Source organism: Lutjanus erythropterus, chromosome 22 (assembly GCF_056507025.1).
Source record: "Lutjanus erythropterus isolate fLutEry1 chromosome 22, fLutEry1.hap2, whole genome shotgun sequence".
NCBI classification, from domain to species: domain Eukaryota; kingdom Metazoa; phylum Chordata; class Actinopteri; order Lutjaniformes; family Lutjanidae; genus Lutjanus; species Lutjanus erythropterus.
Genome location: NC_139338.1, coordinates 24375216 through 24393614, shown reverse-complemented (window position 1 = coordinate 24393614; position 18399 = coordinate 24375216). Strand labels below are relative to the sequence as shown.

The window sequence follows — 18399 nt, the reverse complement described above, 5'->3', positions numbered from 1 at the left end:
TAAAAACAGGACTTTGTAACACACCAAAGTCACACAATAACACAAACAAACTAACCGATCACGGCAGACCACATACTTTTTTACTCTAACGTTACTGTGATGGAAAAACAGACCGAGAGGGAAACACAAACAATACACACACGATCACACACTTTTAAAACTACTTTTACATTTAACATTCTCTTGCTTCACTTCGAGGCAACACAATATAGTTTTATCAATTAAATGACCTTGTGAGCTTGTACTGAGTGCACTGCAGCCACCGGTGATTCAACACAACAAGTAGATTCTGATGAAACGAACCTACTCAGAAATTAATGTCATGAGGCCACAGATGAAACGAAAATGTTGTGTTATGTGCAGCGGCAAGAATGGCAAGAGAGTGGGTTTATTTATTTTTTGTTCATTGCCGACAGTCTGAATACTCTGTAAAACTGCTCACTGGTTCGAAACACTGATGAAAGGGTCTAATACAACAAGAGCTGTCAAAAGAAAAATTTGTGGTTATATCACCTCACTTTACGTATCATCATATCCATTACCCCTGATTTAGTCTTGCCACATCAGCCCCCTGTGGTAGTGAGAAGCTACAAAATGTTCTCACTTGGCATCGTTTTTTTTCCTGGAAGCATTTAAGTGCAGGTGAGGATAAAAGCACAGGAACACACACGCAATGAGCTCATGTTGACACACTACACTGTGATGTCCTCTGAGATCTGCTATGGGATAAACACACACGACTTAATGAGGGAGAACAGGGGGAAATAAAAGCAGAGCTGCCACCAAGGTCTTCCTGAAGGCTGTGTGTCTGAGACAACGCGATGGTTACCATGGTAAACGGATGGAAGTGACCAAACAGTTAACAGTGGGGGGGGCATCTACGTTTCTAAGGTAGATAGAGTGAACACAGTGGGAGTTTAACAACATATCAGGGTTGCAGACACTGTGAAAACACTGATCAAGGCTGATTATAGACTTTTTGCAGAACTTTTCTGCAGACTGAGACCTCGAGGAGGTGAAAACACACTGGGGAGTGAGAAAAAAACAATGTCCTGCTGCTTCTTCCCTCTACTATTTCCTTGTTTGTGGACTGGCAAAGGCTGTTGCATGACAGGAAGAGCCCCATTATACTGGCTGGGTTACATAACATTATTTTTATAGCATTTTGCTGTGCATATACTGGCACATAATGCACAAAAACAAACAGTGTCAGCACAATAAGGGCAGCCCAAAGCACTGCGACCAGCTTAGTCTGAGGGATGCTCCTCTTTTAGCCACAGAGTGCAACGACTAGACGTTTTGACGGAGCGGCTGAGATTGTGACGGACAGATAAAGACAGGAGGAACACAAACATGACCTCCTGCTCGAACACTCCGAGCCAGAGTGGAGAAACTTCGGAGAGTGCAGAAAGTGCACGCAAGAAAGAAAGAGAAAATGAAAACAAGCCCTAGAGTTTATGAGGTGTACATGATCTATGGCATGCTATACACATTCCTTAGATGTTACTCAGGTAGTAAAGGCCAATTGCATGCCTTTAACAGTCACTGACAGGGAAAGAAACGTGGTGAAACTTGTCTGACTCAACTCTCAACTGTCAGGAAGCAACTTCCCTGATTGTCTCTGATCGTAAAACTCAAAATAACCAGGTTTGGCAAAAGTGCACACAGTCTTTACTGAAGTAGAAGTACAGATTCTTGTGTTAAAAAAATACTAAAAGTAAAAGCAGAAGTGCTGATTCAACTTCTTTGCTAAAGTAGAAGTTAAAAAAATAGTACAAGCGCTGAAATTTACCCAATTTATAAAAGTAAAAAGTGAAGGACATTTCTACCATATGTTTCTGTGCAAAGATATTTCATCTTGTAACATCTTTTATGTCGCTTTCGTTTTGTTACGTTATTTTCATCCCATTACACCTTGACACATTGTTTTTGTCTAGTTACATCATTTACGTTGTTTTTATGTTATGTATATATTTTTTACACTGTTTTCGTCTTGTTATGTCTGCTATGCGTGATATGCACTGATGGATATACTAAGGAATTGTCTTTTCAATTAGTTTTTTTCATTTCAACCATCTGTTTAGGTTGAAATTAATCTTGATGTTGTAAACGATGGGCAATGAAGCAAAATAAAATGATCAATATTCCCCTTAAATGCACTAAAACTAAAGTAACAAGTCTGTTTTGAAAATGTAAGGAGTAGAAAGTACAGTGTTTAAATGTAGTGAGTAAAACTAAAAAGTTGTCAGAAAAACACACACTCTGCTCAAGCACAAAGTATTTATACTTTGTTTCTTCCCACCTCTGAAAATAACAGACATGGCTTATAAACATGACTGTAATGAGCATAATCATATATCAACCTCTTTCTTTACAGTCCTGCCTTTAAAACTTGAGAGCAAGATATACTGATAATGCCAAGCCTCAGACGGGTGCCCTGAAAAAGCTTTCAAAACCTTTCAATGGAAACGACATGAGATAAATGAACTTTTTCTATAGCTGCTCATGTGACCCGGGTACATGTCGAGTTCATGAGGGCAATAATGCGCTGCTGATTACATGTGACTCTGTGTATGACTTCAGTTAGCCTTTTACAGTCATGCAGGAGAGGTAAACAGCAAGATAAGTGACATTAAATAAACAAAAAAAGAATCAAAACAATTGCAACACGCTACCTCTGTCACATAGATGAGCGGAGTGGCACTGTAGTTCTTCCTCATGCCTCCTCTTCCTCACAGCCTGAGGTCAAAGTGCATGCTACGGGAGCTTCAGACGAGCCCTGCACATCAGAGAGCTCTGTCTGCCTCTTTGAAGTTTAAGGACTACCCTCTGAGGGAGGAGGAGGAGGAGTGTGTGTCTGTCTATCTAGCTCTCTTATTGTGAAATCTTTTTGCTTCCTGTGTGTTAGCAGCAATCAGGCTCAAACCCCCCCTGGGCACCTCCACACACTCAGATCCCAACCTGCGCTGCGCCGCCTCCTCCCGGGGTGCGTTCCCGAGCCGTGCTGTTCTGTGCTGCTCTCGCACACACTTCTGCCCGTTCAGGGAAAAGACCACCTTAAAAGGCATTAAGCAGCCCAAGCCAGAATGTTTTGATCCCGGGCACACTTCGCCACGGTAACAGCAACCTCAGCTGCCAATCGGGAGGAAGCAGGCAGAGTAGGATGGAGAGTTGGTGAAGGGACGCTGAGAGACGGGGGAGGGAGGGGAGAGATTTAAGGGAATGAATGAGTGTGGGAACGTTGAGTTAGTGCAGGAATCTCCTGCCAGACTCGCTCCTTGAGGGGGTGAACGCACTCTGCAGGACAGAGGCTCTGACAGCACTTCTAATCTGCGGAGCCAGATAACAGCCTGTGTGTGTGTGTGTGTGTGTGAGACTGAGGCTGGACGTTACACCCACTCCTACTCATGCTCAAGGGCATTCTTTACAAGTGGGAGTGGGAGCAGGGTCAACATACTGTACATTAAGTACAAAGTTAAGGTACTTTAAGTATTTTTTTCTCATGGAACTTCCTACTTCTACTCCACTACAGTCCAGAGGAAATATTATACGTTTTACTTCACTACATTTACGTATATGATATGTTTACAGTATTGTATTACAGAACAATATGGCAACAGTCTTAATATTGTATGCAACATAAAACTGAACCTATTTTGGGACCAAAACTTCCATGCTAGCAGACCTAATGATGGCACAAGAGGAAAAGAGAAGTCATCCATGAACATCTGCACCAAATTTTACCAAATGTCAAACTTTTCCTTTAACTAAATAAACAATTGTCAGCTTAAAGCAATGATGTGCACACAGCATTTTGATTTTACCGATGTCTCAGTAGGAAGAGCACAGGTGTAAATTATAAAATTAATGTTCTCTGAATTCTGTGTTGCTGCCTCAGATTCAAGGTCCTGCCTCACTGTCAAAGTGCTGGATAGTTGAATCAACCAGAGCCTTTGTTAATGTTATTACTAACACCTGTGCTGTAAAAAAAAAGGTCTTATACAGTGTGTCACAGTGGCTTAAGATGCAGTACATCAGGCTGTAGTTATACAGACAATTACTTCATTTTTGGTGGGATAATTTGAGCATGGTGATTGTCTTTTCATGGGATTTGTTGAAGAAAGAAAGAAAGAAAATAATGTCACTCTTATCCTATAAATTATGAATTAAACACAACCATTTCTTTGTGTTGTATCTGCAGTAATTTCTTCTATATAAAGCACTGTGTAACCTTGTTAAGAAAAGTGCTGTACAAATTAAGTTTATTAATACACGTCCATTTTAATTAATTACTGCCCACTTTTCAGTTGGCATTTGTTCAGGCAGATATTTGAACTTGTCTGCAGAAAAAGCGCAGGTGTTACTAATCACTTTAATTACCAGATCTGCAACATCTACATGTGCTCCTGCTTTAATTAACAGAATCAGCTGCACCTGTGTGTTCGCTGCAAGGACGTGTCAAAACGTTTGTCGTGAAGGAGGATTATCTCTGAATAAAAAATCACTATTATAAAGGACGTGCACAGTTTGTTCAGTAGTTTTGTTTAGGACAAACAAAAAGAGGAATCTGATAGTTTGTACATGCAGATATTAAAAAATAGAGAACACATTTGTGCCATCTGGAGCAAAAACAAGGAAGGAAACAAGCATAGTAGTGCAGGCATTTTACCAAAAAGTGCAGGTCAGCCTCTCACAAACTGCAAGCAAACTTAATTTATTTTGTGTCTTCAATATGTTGTGAATGAGAGGGGTGAAAGTCTTAAGGAATCGTATGCAGGGAAAGTTTCGAAAACGGTTTATATGATCATACAAAAGTATGTTTCGAAGGTGTTTCTTAATTATACCCTAGTACCACTTTTTTCTTACTAAAACAACAATTTAAGTCAGTATCAGTATATTAGTATATCTATATACAAAGCGACATAAACTGGCACTAATCCATACAGAAATTTAAAACAAAATTATTTAAATATCTCAAAATTAAATTAGCACTTTTGCATTACTTTCAAAATACTTGTGACTGCCAAATTGGCACTAATCAGCATAAATATTGGAGATTATAAGCAAAACCTTCAGGTAGAGTCCGTAGGATTCATCCCAGCTGTTCATAAACGCATCATGACGTGAAATGTACCGCACACTGCAAAAAACGTAAGGAAATGCAGGCAGACTTCTAGTGGGTCAAATGTGATGATAGAAAGGTATTATGTAATATGAGGGTTTTTTTGTTTTTGTTTTAGCAAAATGTTGACAATACCTTTAAACATGTTAGCTTTTAAGACTGGAGGCCCCTGTGGACAAAAGCTTTTGTGTTTCTGCTGTAATAACCACAAAATATATAATGTCAAAAATAAAATAATCTAAATATAAATCTCTTCCTGCTTCTTTTTAACTGTCTAACATACTACTCACTGTAACTTTGCCTCAGAAAATGTAAACACAGGCTCGTTTCATTTGATTCTAAGGAGACTCTGATCCAGTGACATGTATTAAAAATAACCATACAGAAAAAGACAATCTTCTTGCAGGTGGTCTTGTTTCTTTATGTTGATCATATAGAGGCATCAGAGAAAGATTGCAAAAAAAACAAACTTGCTATCAGTCATTTTAACCCACTTACGCATCCAAGGTTTATGAATTTCCTTTCGCACATTCATAGTGCGGCATTTAATGGATGTCTCATGTAAAACGAGACTAGACAAGACTTTACACTACAAGAGTTTCTGTTGCAATTTGTGGGCAGTCATGTCGTGTAATGCCTGAACTACATAATGAGGCACATAAGACTGAGTCAAAATTCAAAAGTCTTAAGATCTTTGGCTTGACTCTCGAAAATTCTCCCTTTTATGTGCAGAAACACACATGGGCAGTGGACAGAACTGGGACGCTGGTATTTTTACAGCAAAATGCTCGGGGGAGGCCTGAAAAATAAAAGACCCAAAGGCGCCGGCTCTGACCCATTAAGCACAGCTAGCATTCGGAAGAATTAGGGATAAAACGGGAAGCCTGGAAATCCTCATTAAGGATCTCACACTCTACTCTCGGAGTCAAACCCACGCACGGAGGGAGGAAGCCGAGCATGAATGATGCAAGAAGAGAGGACAGGGAGGGAGGGGGGCAAAAGACAGTGATGTTAAAATGAGGAGATGGAGAATCGAAAGAAGAGGAGGAGGAGGGGAGATATGACAGTTGGCAGGAGGGAAGATGGAGGAGTGTGTCTCGACATCAAGACGACTCTCTTTATCCTCTTTCTGGTGCCCGGCTGGCATCACAAGCAGCTGCCACTTCAGTCTACTGCTGCGTCAGCAATTATAAAGGCTGAGAGAGATTATCTGCTCCATTTGCGGAGGATGAATCAGACAAAGGCTCTCAGCTGAGATATGCAGACAAAACAGAGGAGAAACAAACGATTCGTTGAATACAAATGTAAGATCTGGGTTGTGGAACATGTTACATGTCACTCAGGGCTCACTGTGAGTTCTGTCGAAGCTCCTCGAGCTCGTTACTCTTCATTCATTTCAAAGATTCGGTTCAGTCTGCCTCCGTTCTCCAAGAAAAATCTCCTCTGCACACTGAGAAACTGCAGCCATAAAGGGTTCTTGGTTCCTGGTAGAATCTTCTCTAAATGTTACACTTTGAACCCTTTCAGAGAGTTCTACCTAGAACCCAACATAAAGGGTTACACCAAGAACCATCTGTGAAAGGTTTTACCCAGAATCCCGTGTGTAAGGATTTACAGAGAACCTTTCTTTGGCATTATGGTTCCATCCAGAACCCACAGAGGGGGTTCTACCAAGAACCCTTTCATATTCCAAGGGTTTTATCTATAGCACGCTCAGGAGGTTCTACTGAGAACATTTTTAGATGCCAGGGGGTTTTATCTAAAACCCACCCACGGGGTTCTACCGAGAATCTTTTTGTATTCCAATGTTTTTTTTCTAAAACACATTGAGGGGGTTCTACTGAGAACCTTTTAGGTTCTACCACAAACCCTAATATATTCCAAGCTTTTTTTTCCCAAGAAAACACCCAGGAGGTTCTACAGAGAACCCTTTTAGAAAATGGTTCTTCATAGAACGTCAGTCGTTCAGGTAGAACCCTTTTGGAACCTTTATTTTTAGTGTGCTTTCTAAATAGACAGGAGAGGATTGTTGTTCACGGAGGTGCTGAGTCAAGAGGATGCCAAAAGCTTTTTTCATTCTCAGTGATCTGGCAGTGATACAGGCGCGGTGACAGAGCTGAGTCACACTGACATAAATCAACAGGAACAATGCCCCCTCTTGGCCAGTAAACATTATTACATTTCAGGGTACGTGTGTGCTGAAGCTCACCTTGAGATGACTTTCTTCTTTTTCCTCATCTTCCTCCAAGGTATCCCCTCGAGGAAAGAGTGATGAAACAGTGCGCCTCCTCATTTAACAGCTTCAGATCCCTGAAAATAAAAGAACAATAAAGGTCTCAGCGATCAAAACACGACTGTCAAATCATTTTAACATCATGTCGACACTACAAATGTTCCTTTAAATCACATTTTAATGAAAAACACACGTTTGGCCCTCAGATCATCAGATGCTCAGATCAGCAGTGTGAAACATTTGATGTCATTTCTTTTGCAAGTGTAAATGATATGCTACACCAAACTCCATTCAAAAAGTTCAGAATTTAAACAGCATCAGTTCTCTCTTGATTGGCTGACTGAATTCTGGTCTTCATTTTTGTATATTTGCTCCATGTCTTGTGTCTTACAGTTTCTTTGAGCTGAGCAAAGGCTATAAAACATCTACTGAAGATCAATTATGAGAAGTGCTCATATGTTTTATTTGACTAAAAATAGCAACACCACAGTGTAAAACCCCCTAAACACTGTTACAAGTCCTGCATTCAAAACTACTACACTGGCATCTGATCTGATAAATCATAAAGGGTATTTTTTACTATTTTATGACATTTTATACACACACAGAATTCTTATTCGAAAAAAGCATTTGGCAGATTAATCAATGCTGAAAATATAAAATCATTTGTTGCGGCACCATAACTAAATAGGTGAACAAATGACCAAATATGAATAAATAAATTGGTTTTAAAAAAGCTGATATTCCTGCACACAGGCTTCAACAGTCAGTTTTATTAAGATAAAAACAACCTGGCTGAGTAAAAGTTGATTCTTTCAGTGAGTCAGTTAATGTGCAAAGTTGTTCTGAGAATAAAAAAAACCTGAATAATTATGACAATGGCAAAGATATTTTTTACATAAATAACTGTAAATGCTTCTCAAGTCTGGATGTACTTGGTTCAAAACCATAAATAGCCATAATCTGATTTACTTAATAGCAGTTTCTCTGTTTCTCTCATCTTCCCTCCAGTTTGCTGAAGCTCCCCCTCGCGCCCCCTGGTGGCTCCCACTTTACATTATTCATAATGGACTTAATAACAAATCTGAATTTATAAGTTGGTTTATAATTTATATTATCAAGCTCATTCTGCAAAGTTATTAAATATATATGGTGGAGTAAAAAGCCATTAAAATGTAGACTAGTGGAGTAGAAGTAATACAGTGGCATAAATTAAAAATACTTAAGTACAAGTAAATAACTGCTAACTCGTATGCAACATATCATCCAATTGTTTATTTTATGGGCAGACGCACATGTTTCACGCAATTAATAAGTATTTAAACAAAGTTTAAATCACAACCAACACATTTCAATAACATTTAGAGTCAAATGACATGCTAACGGTGCTTCGAGCTAGCTAAATAATGCTAACCTTAGCATGTTAATGCTAAATTCAACGTCGTCAGTTCGACGCTACGTAGCAGTAAAAACAAAATATGGCGGATGTGAATGTTAGTAGCATTGTAGGGTTTTTTTTTTCTTTTTGGTCATAGTTTAAGAAAACTGACCTGATGATGGCGCTACATGAGAAGCCTGAGGATGACCGAAGTTCACCCAGAGGAGAACATGAATATTAATGCGAGCTCCATGACTGTCAGACTGTCCCGACAGGGGGCGCCAGAGGGGAGGATGAGGAAAAACACACACACAAAATAAATAAAATAAAATAAAATAAAATAAAATAAAATAAATAAATATATAAATACAAAAACAAAACAAATGTTTAATCTATTATGGGTTGTTTTTTTGTATTTTCTGTTTGTTTTTAACATCATTATTAGGTTCAGCTTACTAAAACTAATGCAGTCTAATACAAGAGTTCAGCTATATTATTTTAGAGGGATGTTGATTCAGCTTTTGTTTATTTTCTAGGCTTCAGTTGAAGTGTATTGTGTCATAATAAGAGGTGTTTCTATTATTTACTGTCCCTCATTGGGTTTGACAAAATATTGGGAACACCTCTCAGTATGATGCGACATTATTTAACAGCAGTACAAACTACATCTTCTTACATGAGCTCTCTTTTAAACAGCTCCAAACAAAAACTGAACATTACAACCTTCATAGAGGTAGGATTAATTGCAGGAATGTTCGATTAGACTGTGTTAGTTTCAGCTCAGTGCATCTTTCTTTAACTTTAACATTAATTAACATCAGAGAAATGATCAAAAATCAACCTGCAGTGTTCAAAAAAGTGGAAATAATAATAACCAAACACACAAACCTGTCCTGGTCCTGGCTGGAGATTCACAGGAACTCTGGCACTGAGTCATTACAAGTGTGTGTTGTACATCCAGTCACTTTCACACACACACACTGACCAGTCAGCTCTGAGAATCTCTACACACCTCGGCGTGAAATGCTGCATGTTGCAACTTTGCCTCAGCTCAGTATAATCCTACAGTGATTAACATGCGACAGAGACACAGAGCCGCAGGCTCCCAGATTCTGCTGCTGGTTCTAACAACTGTCTGTCGTCATAGAAACACTGATATATGGTCCTGATCCAGTCTGTTTGATCAGATATTTTTATATATTGGTTACAGATAAGCACTGATATACTTTCTTTGCTCTTTTAGTTGATTTCCACACCAACCAGAATACAATTTTTCTGTTGCTAACTTCACCAGCCAACAGAGAAACATGATTTTTTTTGTGTATCTGTTCAACCAAGAAATACAAGAAATATCTGTTTTTATTTCATTATTTGGGCTTTCTTGAATAAAGTTTTCAGATTTGGGTGCCTCCCTACTGCCAACTAAAGCTGAAACGATTAATGAATTAGTTGACTGACAAAAAACAATGGACAAAACAAGGAATCTAAATATGCTACCTTGGGTAAATCTTGGATCTGGTAAATTATAATGGCCATTTTTCACTATATTATTACATTTTAATACATTTCTTATATTAAAAAATAGTTAATTAAAAGATTAATCAATATTGAAAATATAAAATCATGCAACACTTTGGCTGAGTAGGTGAATAAAGGAACAAATGTAAAAAAAACAACTTTTTAATAACAGTGACAGATATTTCTGCACACAGACCTTTTAAATGTGTGTTAAGGTAAAAATGCAGAAACAGATTCTTCATTTTTACAGTTATCTCATCTGAGGATGAAAAATCCTGAATTTGATTTTTTGACATAAATAAATGTTTCTGAAGTCTAGAAGCATTTGGTTTAAAAACCATAAACAGCCATAAACCATTTATATTCCATTAATATTTCTGTGGGTGGTTCAACCAACGATAGATTTCTCTTTGAATTTTAACATTAATGTGTTCCCTTTAAATGTAAGTTGGTTTAAAATCATGTGCAAGTGTTGCCATTGTATTAAAAAACCTTTTAACCTCTTGAAATCCAGTTGTATTTCCCCTCAAAGGGAAAATTCACCTCTTTTCATGTCGATGTCCAGTTAGTGATGACGGTAAATGTTCAATTGAAGCAATAAATTCCTCACTGCTGCTGTACTGACAGAGAAAACTGAGTTCTCTGGAAACATGATGTGTTTTTCATCTTTAACTACAGGCTATTTCAGCTTGGATTTCTAGTCTCTGCCTCTGGGTAACCATGGCTGTGCTAGATGAGTTTTTTTTTTGTCACCGCTATTTTCTGGCAAACAAAGTAATAGCTACAGGCTAAGGTGGTCGTACACAGGAACACAATGCATCCTGGTACATGTAGACAAGCAGAACTCGGCTTTCTTAGCAGCACAGAGGAATTTATTGCTTCAATTCAACACATCTACCATCAACACTGGTTTGACATCTACATAAAAGAGGTGCACTTTGCCTTTAACTTCTCGAAATCCAGTTTCCCAGTTATATTTCCTCTTAAGCAGCTTTAAAGTTGTAAAATCATACCTGGTAGCATCACAGATATTTTGTATCTTGCTCCATTTCTTCACTGAACATGTTTTCCATCTAACAGAAATATTCTAGATGTCTCGTGCATCAATTTGGACACATTTCTCCAAAATTCAACACCATATATTTGGTATCTTTACAAACTTTGGGATCTTCACTAGAATTTAGAATGATGTGGCTATAAACAAACATCATGAGATCGTACGGACTGACCCATCAGTGGATTCACTGCAGCTGCGGAGGTTAATCAGAGGTCGGGTTGGAAACGTCTCAGATGTCAGATGTTAGAACTTAAATCGAGTTTTACGTAAGGACTGACACTCCCATCATAAATATCCATATAGAGATTTTATTGAGGAGACGCTGGATACAGTAGCGGAAAACCAGAATTTACAAACATGCAGTCAGAGTTCACTGAGCTCCGGCTTTGGGTGGAACCCACTCGTGGATCTTCTTGCGGGTGGTGGAGTACGGCACGTACTGCTGCGAGCTGCCGCTCACGTTGAACTGGTGGACCTCGGCCAGGAACTTCTTGGGCTCCGGTGGGTGTGTGGTGGGGGGGTCGTCTGTCATACAGTGCAGCCACCGATGCCTGAAGAGTCGACGAGGAGATGGTGACAGTGGATTTCAAGATAATTCTTTGTTTTCAATCATTTTGGGATGTTGGTCTTTGATGACAGTGAAGTTATGTAAAGCACAAAATTTCACAGCAACTTCCTTCAATCGAGTTTTGAACCAAACTGAAAATCGTGAGTCTTGATAAAGTTTTATCATCTAATAGTGTTTTATTAAAGTTAGTTAAGCTTGAAACTTTGAGCTTCAGACACCCACAAACATTCGTATTTCAAAACTCATTGAAGTGAAAGTGAATAATGGTTAATAATTTTATATTTTCAATTGCAACCATTTCATTTTCAAGCACCCAAATGACAAATCAGGGTCACAGCTCAATGTGAACAATTTTAGACATAAATTTTTGAGGGTTTATAAAACTCAAAGATTCAAGTTTATCTAATGAAAAAAAGTTTGAGTTTGATTAAAAACTCAAAAGTCTAGTGAGAACTGCTGCCTTAAATTATAATTATTAAGTTGTTAATAGCGGACATGCCAAAATTTCTATAACAAAATTGCAGGTCGTACCATTCAGCTGGAACCATGCTGCCGTCCACCTCCCACAAGGTGTTCTTTCCGTTCATCTCTGTGGTGTAGATCACCCAGCGGTGACGTCCTGAACACACACACGACACAGATAAGAGTTTATTTAGTGACAGAGTTGATTCACACACGTTTCACTCTGAAGCAGGTGCAGAATCCGATCAGTATTTGTCTGCTGGTATAAAAGAGTGATTTTTAAAAATCTTAAAATTCTCCTGCTAGTGGCTTGAAATTGAACATATTTGGGGAAACTCTACTCACCGAAGAAGTAGTGCTTATTGTCTTCATAGTATTTGTTTCCATATTTATCCACACCGATCAGGGTTCCTGTCTTCACATCATTCACCCTGATGATGAAAGGATGATAGTCAGATTCACTTCTCCAAGACACATAGTCCACTTTTATATACCGAGGGACAGCAGTCTCCTCTGTCAATCAATCAACAAAGGCCCACATGATGTTTATGATCACAAACCTGTTCCACTGCTTGGTCACAAATGTGTAAACAAATTTATCAGTCATCAACTCCAGCAGTGGACCTACAATTTTGTAGTACTTGAACTTTACTTGAGTATTTCTATTTTCTGCTACTTTATACTTCTTTTCTACTACATTTCAGGAAGAATATTGTACTTTTTACTCCACTACACTCATTTCCTAACTTAAGTTATTAATTACTTTGAAGCTTCAGATTATAATAATATAAAACATATTCAACTAATAAACAACAATGTATTACTTTTTTGTTATTGTTGTTTGTTTTACAAGAGCTATTGATCCCTGGTGATTAATTGAGAAATTGAGAAAAACATTGAGAAAAACACGAATATGAATCGAATAAAAATGAATACATTAATAAATAAGAATGGAAAACAAATAAATAGGTCAATCAATACAAAAGGTAAAGAGATACATTAGCAAAAGAAATATCAGTTTACACATTTCTTTTAATATTACTTTTGATACCTTTGATGGCAAATTTATTTATTGTGTCATTTATTTGTTTTTATATGATTTTGACAGTTACAGTCCTCCATACTACCAAGCAGTGTATATCGTAATTTAAATTAGCTCCACCTTTAACAGCAGCAACAGTAAAGTGACAAATGACATGAATGAATGAATAATTATAATCCAACAATATGATAAACATGTTTCTAAAACATAATGAGCAAGTTACTATTTCGTTTGGTATACACTGATGAAATTGAAATAATTTTGAGCTTTTACTTGTGTAAAATTCTGAGTGCAGGACTTTTGGAAAACTAGTTCTACACTGTGCTACTGTTGCTTATATTTAAGTAAAATATATGAATACTTCTTCCAATCCAAATCTTCAGTAGGTTTAATCGGGAGAAGTGCAGCTCCTGAACACCAACTTATCTTAAATTCTGAGATTGTTAAATGAAGTTTGGTGTAATATTCCACTCAAACAGCAGCAGAAGAAATGTACCAAACGTTTCACGCCGTCATACAGCTGTTTTTACAGGTTCATCATCATTTAACGTTTGTTGACTCGGTTAGCTGTCAACATGCTAACTTGGCTCTGGATAGAAAACGCGGTCAAACATCTTCATAAAACTCTCACAGTCATCAGCAGAAGTTCATTATAGATAATAAACTTATATTAATTAGTCTGACCTGAATAACTGAAGAAGAAAACCTCGGACTCCACCATGACCTCCTATTTGTCCCAAAGCCCTTCGGACGAGGTTTGCATACTCCGCCATCTTGAGACGGAAGAATTACTGAGACGGACTGTTCCGCATTAAAAGCGGTCCGACTAAGACGCACCACCCTGAGAAAATTAGTTCCACATATAAATACAAATGCGTATGATAACAGTAATAACTAACCAATATAAATAACATCGTTTATACTACCACAACAAAAGCGTAAGTATGGTAAGCCATTTTAGTCAATGTTAAAATGAATGAATAAATAAATATAAAATAGATAAATATCATTGTCATTATATTCTAATATCAATACATATCAATACATACATAAATGTATAATGTAATAAATAAATGAGATACAAATACTATAAAATAGTCATTTAAGTATATATGTAACTATTCAAAAATTAATGAGTAATTTGTCTTTTCCATTTTTTAGTTATTATTCTACACTAGTTTTATTTTAGAACATTTTTACATATTTTATTGTCAATTTTCTATATTCTATTTATGCTTCTTGACTTGGAATTCTTATATTTTATTTGTCTTTATATTTTTCTGACTGACTTTATTGTTAAGCACCAAAATAGAGAGGCAAAATCCTCGTATGTGTAAACCTACTTCGCAATAAACCTTGTTTATGCACAGAAGACAAGCTTACATTTGTCGTTCCAAGCATAAAATACAGCTAAAACTTAATTAAGGGCCAGAGATTAAAAACAGACAAAATATTTGACAAAAAAATGTGAAAATAAAACATCAAACAAAACACAAACATCTAAACTCACCTACCAACTCAGTGTATGACCTACTATGTGACTTACTATAATATATAACAAAATAACAATATAACAATAATAATGTAACAAAAAGTCTGCAAAAATATGAATTATTCTACAATATATAACAACAATATATACATACAAAGAAAAAATAGAGAAAGACAGAGAAAAAAATAAAATAAGAATGTAAAATATGTGAATCAAACAACATTATATAACAACAATGTAAATAAAAGTGCATGAAATGATACTGAAAGTGGAAAATGAAAATGCAAATCTGCAAATTCATCACGTAACCTTGGAGAATCCAGCGGTTTGCTCGAGGACACTTGAGCAGCAGAGCCGCAGTCTCCTGACACAGACTTGAACTCTGCTTTTTCATGACAGGACAGTCTCTGGAGGAGCCGCCGCTGCCCAGGAGGGCGGATCTAACACGGCCCAGTGTCACAGCTCAGGGAGATGGAGGGGAAATAGAGCAGAAAGCCACAGTAAAACTCAGAGATTTGGCATCATGAGTCACTCGTTAAAAAATGCCTTATCTCTCAAAACAGCGCTTTGGTCGCCTGCTCAGAGGGCGACCCAGACCATAGATGCATCTGACAGTTGAACTTCTACCTCCCACATACAGTACATCTATCTGCACTCTGCAATTAAGCAGTGACAGTGGTTTATGATTATATCTGCTCTCTACAGCTCGATGCTTTTCATCCTTTGAAGTAACTAGAATTACTGCCTTGCGGTTGCATGTCTCCGCCAGCTAGTCAAGTTGCTGTTCACATCCGTGTCTGCCCAGACTCATATGATGTATGTGGTGAACACTTTGAAGAAATTTAATAAAAGGTATTGAGTGTTTTTTGTGAGAGGCAGAAGCTATCACTCCGTTGATGATTCCAGTGAATAATATCCAGTGAGAAACATGCTGTCTTCACTTAGAGACTGTTTTTACAGAGGACTGATAGAGAGCTGAACATCACTTCATCTGATCTCATTTATTCTGTTAGATATTTGTTTGAAGTTTTGACATAATGAATTCTTGAGCTTCGGCCAACAGTGTGTTTTGTGAGGCCGTAGTGACCTGGACTGTTTTATCACTTTGATTCCATGTGGACGTTTGAATCAAATATCAAGAAATTCCCTCGAGGTATTCCTGAGATATCACGTGCACGAGAATTAGATGAACGTGAGGTCACAGTGATCTTAACCTCTGACTCAAAAATCCTCGAGTCCAAGTGGATATTTGTGCCAAGTTTGAAGAAATTCCCTCAAGGCGTTCTTGAGATATACAGAAGCGTAACAAAACAGGAAATAAATGCAGGAGGACAAATTATATTTATATATATTTTATTAAAAACTGTTGCCTGACAGTTTAGAATCATTGCTTATAGGAGACTCTAACTCCGATAGAGTAGATGTTTACAAATGGTCACTGTTAATGTACAATCATGAAGAAATGCATGCTTGGTAGCTCCTGACTAGCATTTTCATACCAGGCTGCTGCACATTTATACCTTACTAGCCCAAATCTGAACAAGACGTACATGAAACCATATGACAACAGCAGCCAAGAGCTATAATGACAGCATTAACCATTTTATTCCTTCACTAAAAACAACAAAATAAAAGTAGGATTTGGATTTCTTCCACGGTGAAATCCACTCATTTGCCCTAATGGGGTAGTGCAACACATGGCAACCTAACGAGGAAGAAACCAGACCTGAAACAAATGACATGAAATGTTTTTAAACCTACAAACCCAGAGTACCCTGGTTAGAAAGAAGTGAGTAGTCATGCTAACTGGATGCTTAAAGGGTAACTTTGGTGTTTTCCAACCTGGACTCTTAATTTCCCATGTTTTTGTGTCTAACAGGGTCAGACTGTTATTCCCTACAGAGATCAACATTTTTGTAGAATAAGATCCTTTCTGTTTAACCAGAAACAGATGTTTTACTGCTCTCGTTAAAGCCACCACACTCCATTTACAGAAACACTAATTTTAACATCATTAAAAACAATTCATTCAAATACAACACAAACAAAATAAAACTCACCAAAGTTAGATGAGAAAATATTCTGGCTCTACACACCATTTCCACCCCTCCGTCTCCCGCCTCTCCAGAAATTTTCACATCTAACTCACACCTAACTTAGAGTTTACTAACAACATGAAGAATTTGTGATGGTTGAAGTGGTGGAAAGATGAACCAAGACAGTTTTGTTGAGTTTTATTTCGTTTCTGTCGAGTTTGAATTAAGTTTGTTTTATAAGACTAAAATTACTGTTTTTTTAAATGGAGTTTGGTGGCTTTGACAAGAGCAATAATCAGCTGTTTCTGCTTAAAAAAGATCTTTCTCTTTAACAAAAATGTTAATCTCTGTGGCAAACATTTCCTTAATGTTGTAAGACACACAGAATAACAATCTGAGATCATCAATGGCAAAAACAAGCAATTTTAGCTGACGGACTTTTTGGTACAAAAACAAATGCATGGAAAAATAGAATCCAGGCTGAAAAATACCAGAGTTACCCTTTAAAATGTGTCCTTATTTAGTGACGAATTACAAACAGAGCACCTATATTATTGCAATTTATCTCAAAACAGGAGATATAAGGCACAATGTCTGCAAAAACAAGCATCAAAATTCAAAATGTTGTCTTCCTTTTGAGCATTTCCTCAGAAATATAGTTCATGCATACCTTCCACAGTATTTGCTCATAAAAAAAAAAACCCTTTTCTGTAAGCAGTTCTCTTTTAAATTTAAAAGAATAAAGGTTTAGATGGAAAAAAATATTTCCTAACAAACCCTGACTCCCAAAATAAGTGGCAGCCTGTGCTTTTCAAACAATAAATCTTCCTATTTTATAAATATTAGCTCTTGGCTTTGATATAAAAAATGTCAATGTTGCTCTTTCATGCCCATATACACAGTTTTTACCCATTAATCATTTCTAATGGGGCTAAAACACATTTTAACTGTATGAAAAATATCTACAATATTCATGACATTTCCAGTTTTCTCCAGGATGCTGTTTTTAACCCATGACTTGAAAGTTTTTTTAATGTTATGTTGAATTTAAAAACACAGGAGTAAAATCTCTTAACCAGAGAGATCAAACTAAAGAGCAGAACATCAACTTCCTGTTTCTATGTAGAAGCTGGATTTTCACAGTAAAATCCCACCTTGCTGCATCATAAAACTCTTGAACAGACATCAGCGATACTTTGCATCCATGATTTCGGTGAAACATCTTAACATTTTGAATATTTTATGATGAATGTGTGTGTTTTTTGTAAACTACATCTTTAGATTTTGCCTTAACAAATGGCTGATGCCAACAAGCTCAAATGAAGATGGACAGTTGTTTTTTTTGTTTCACACAAAAGTCATTCCTTCATCCGTTAGCAGTTAAAAATGATTCCCAGACTTCCCTGGATTTCCGGGGGGCTTTAAATATTCCTGACAACTGTTCTGTCTCACTTCCACACACTTGCTTCTGGACTTGACCTTTGACCCACA

The 18399-nt window shown here is 37.3% G+C and overlaps 2 protein-coding genes across 2 annotated transcripts in view; both read right to left on the bottom strand.

Annotated features, from left to right (window-relative positions):
• LOC146306978 (transmembrane and coiled-coil domain protein 3-like) overlaps positions 1 to 2828 on the bottom strand; it is a 53770-nt gene extending 50942 nt beyond the window's left edge. Inside the window, exon 1 of the mRNA XM_084711325.1 lies at positions 2676 to 2828. Within this exon, the coding sequence (XP_084567451.1) occupies positions 2676 to 2720 (45 nt within the window). The 5' untranslated portion in view covers positions 2721 to 2828. The remainder of the gene's footprint in view (positions 1 to 2675) is intronic.
• An 8778-nt stretch (positions 2829 to 11606) lies between these two features.
• ndufa12 (NADH:ubiquinone oxidoreductase subunit A12) lies at positions 11607 to 14202 on the bottom strand. Its single transcript, XM_084710923.1, has 4 exons — positions 14065 to 14202; positions 12684 to 12769; positions 12408 to 12495; positions 11607 to 11859 (listed from the first exon to the last, which is right to left on the bottom strand). Exons 1-4 carry the CDS (start codon positions 14151 to 14153, stop codon positions 11679 to 11681), a joined length of 444 nt encoding a protein of 147 aa, XP_084567049.1. The 5' UTR covers positions 14154 to 14202; the 3' UTR covers positions 11607 to 11678.
• Positions 14203 to 18399: the final 4197 nt, after the last annotated feature.

What these genes read in the sequence shown, in the direction of transcription:
- ndufa12 (XM_084710923.1), bottom strand. Translation starts at nt 14,153, where the DNA reads ATGGCGGAGTATGCAAACCTCGTCCGAAGGGCTTTGGGACAAATAGGA. An exon ending in TTTCTTCTTCAGTTATTCAG is followed by an intron (nt 12,770 to 14,064) that starts GTCAGACTAATT and finishes TTTCATCATCAG; the next exon opens with GGTGAATGATGTGAAGACAG. An exon ending in AGCATGGTTCCAGCTGAATG is followed by an intron (nt 11,860 to 12,407) that starts GTACGACCTGCA and finishes TCGACTCTTCAG; the next exon opens with GCATCGGTGGCTGCACTGTA.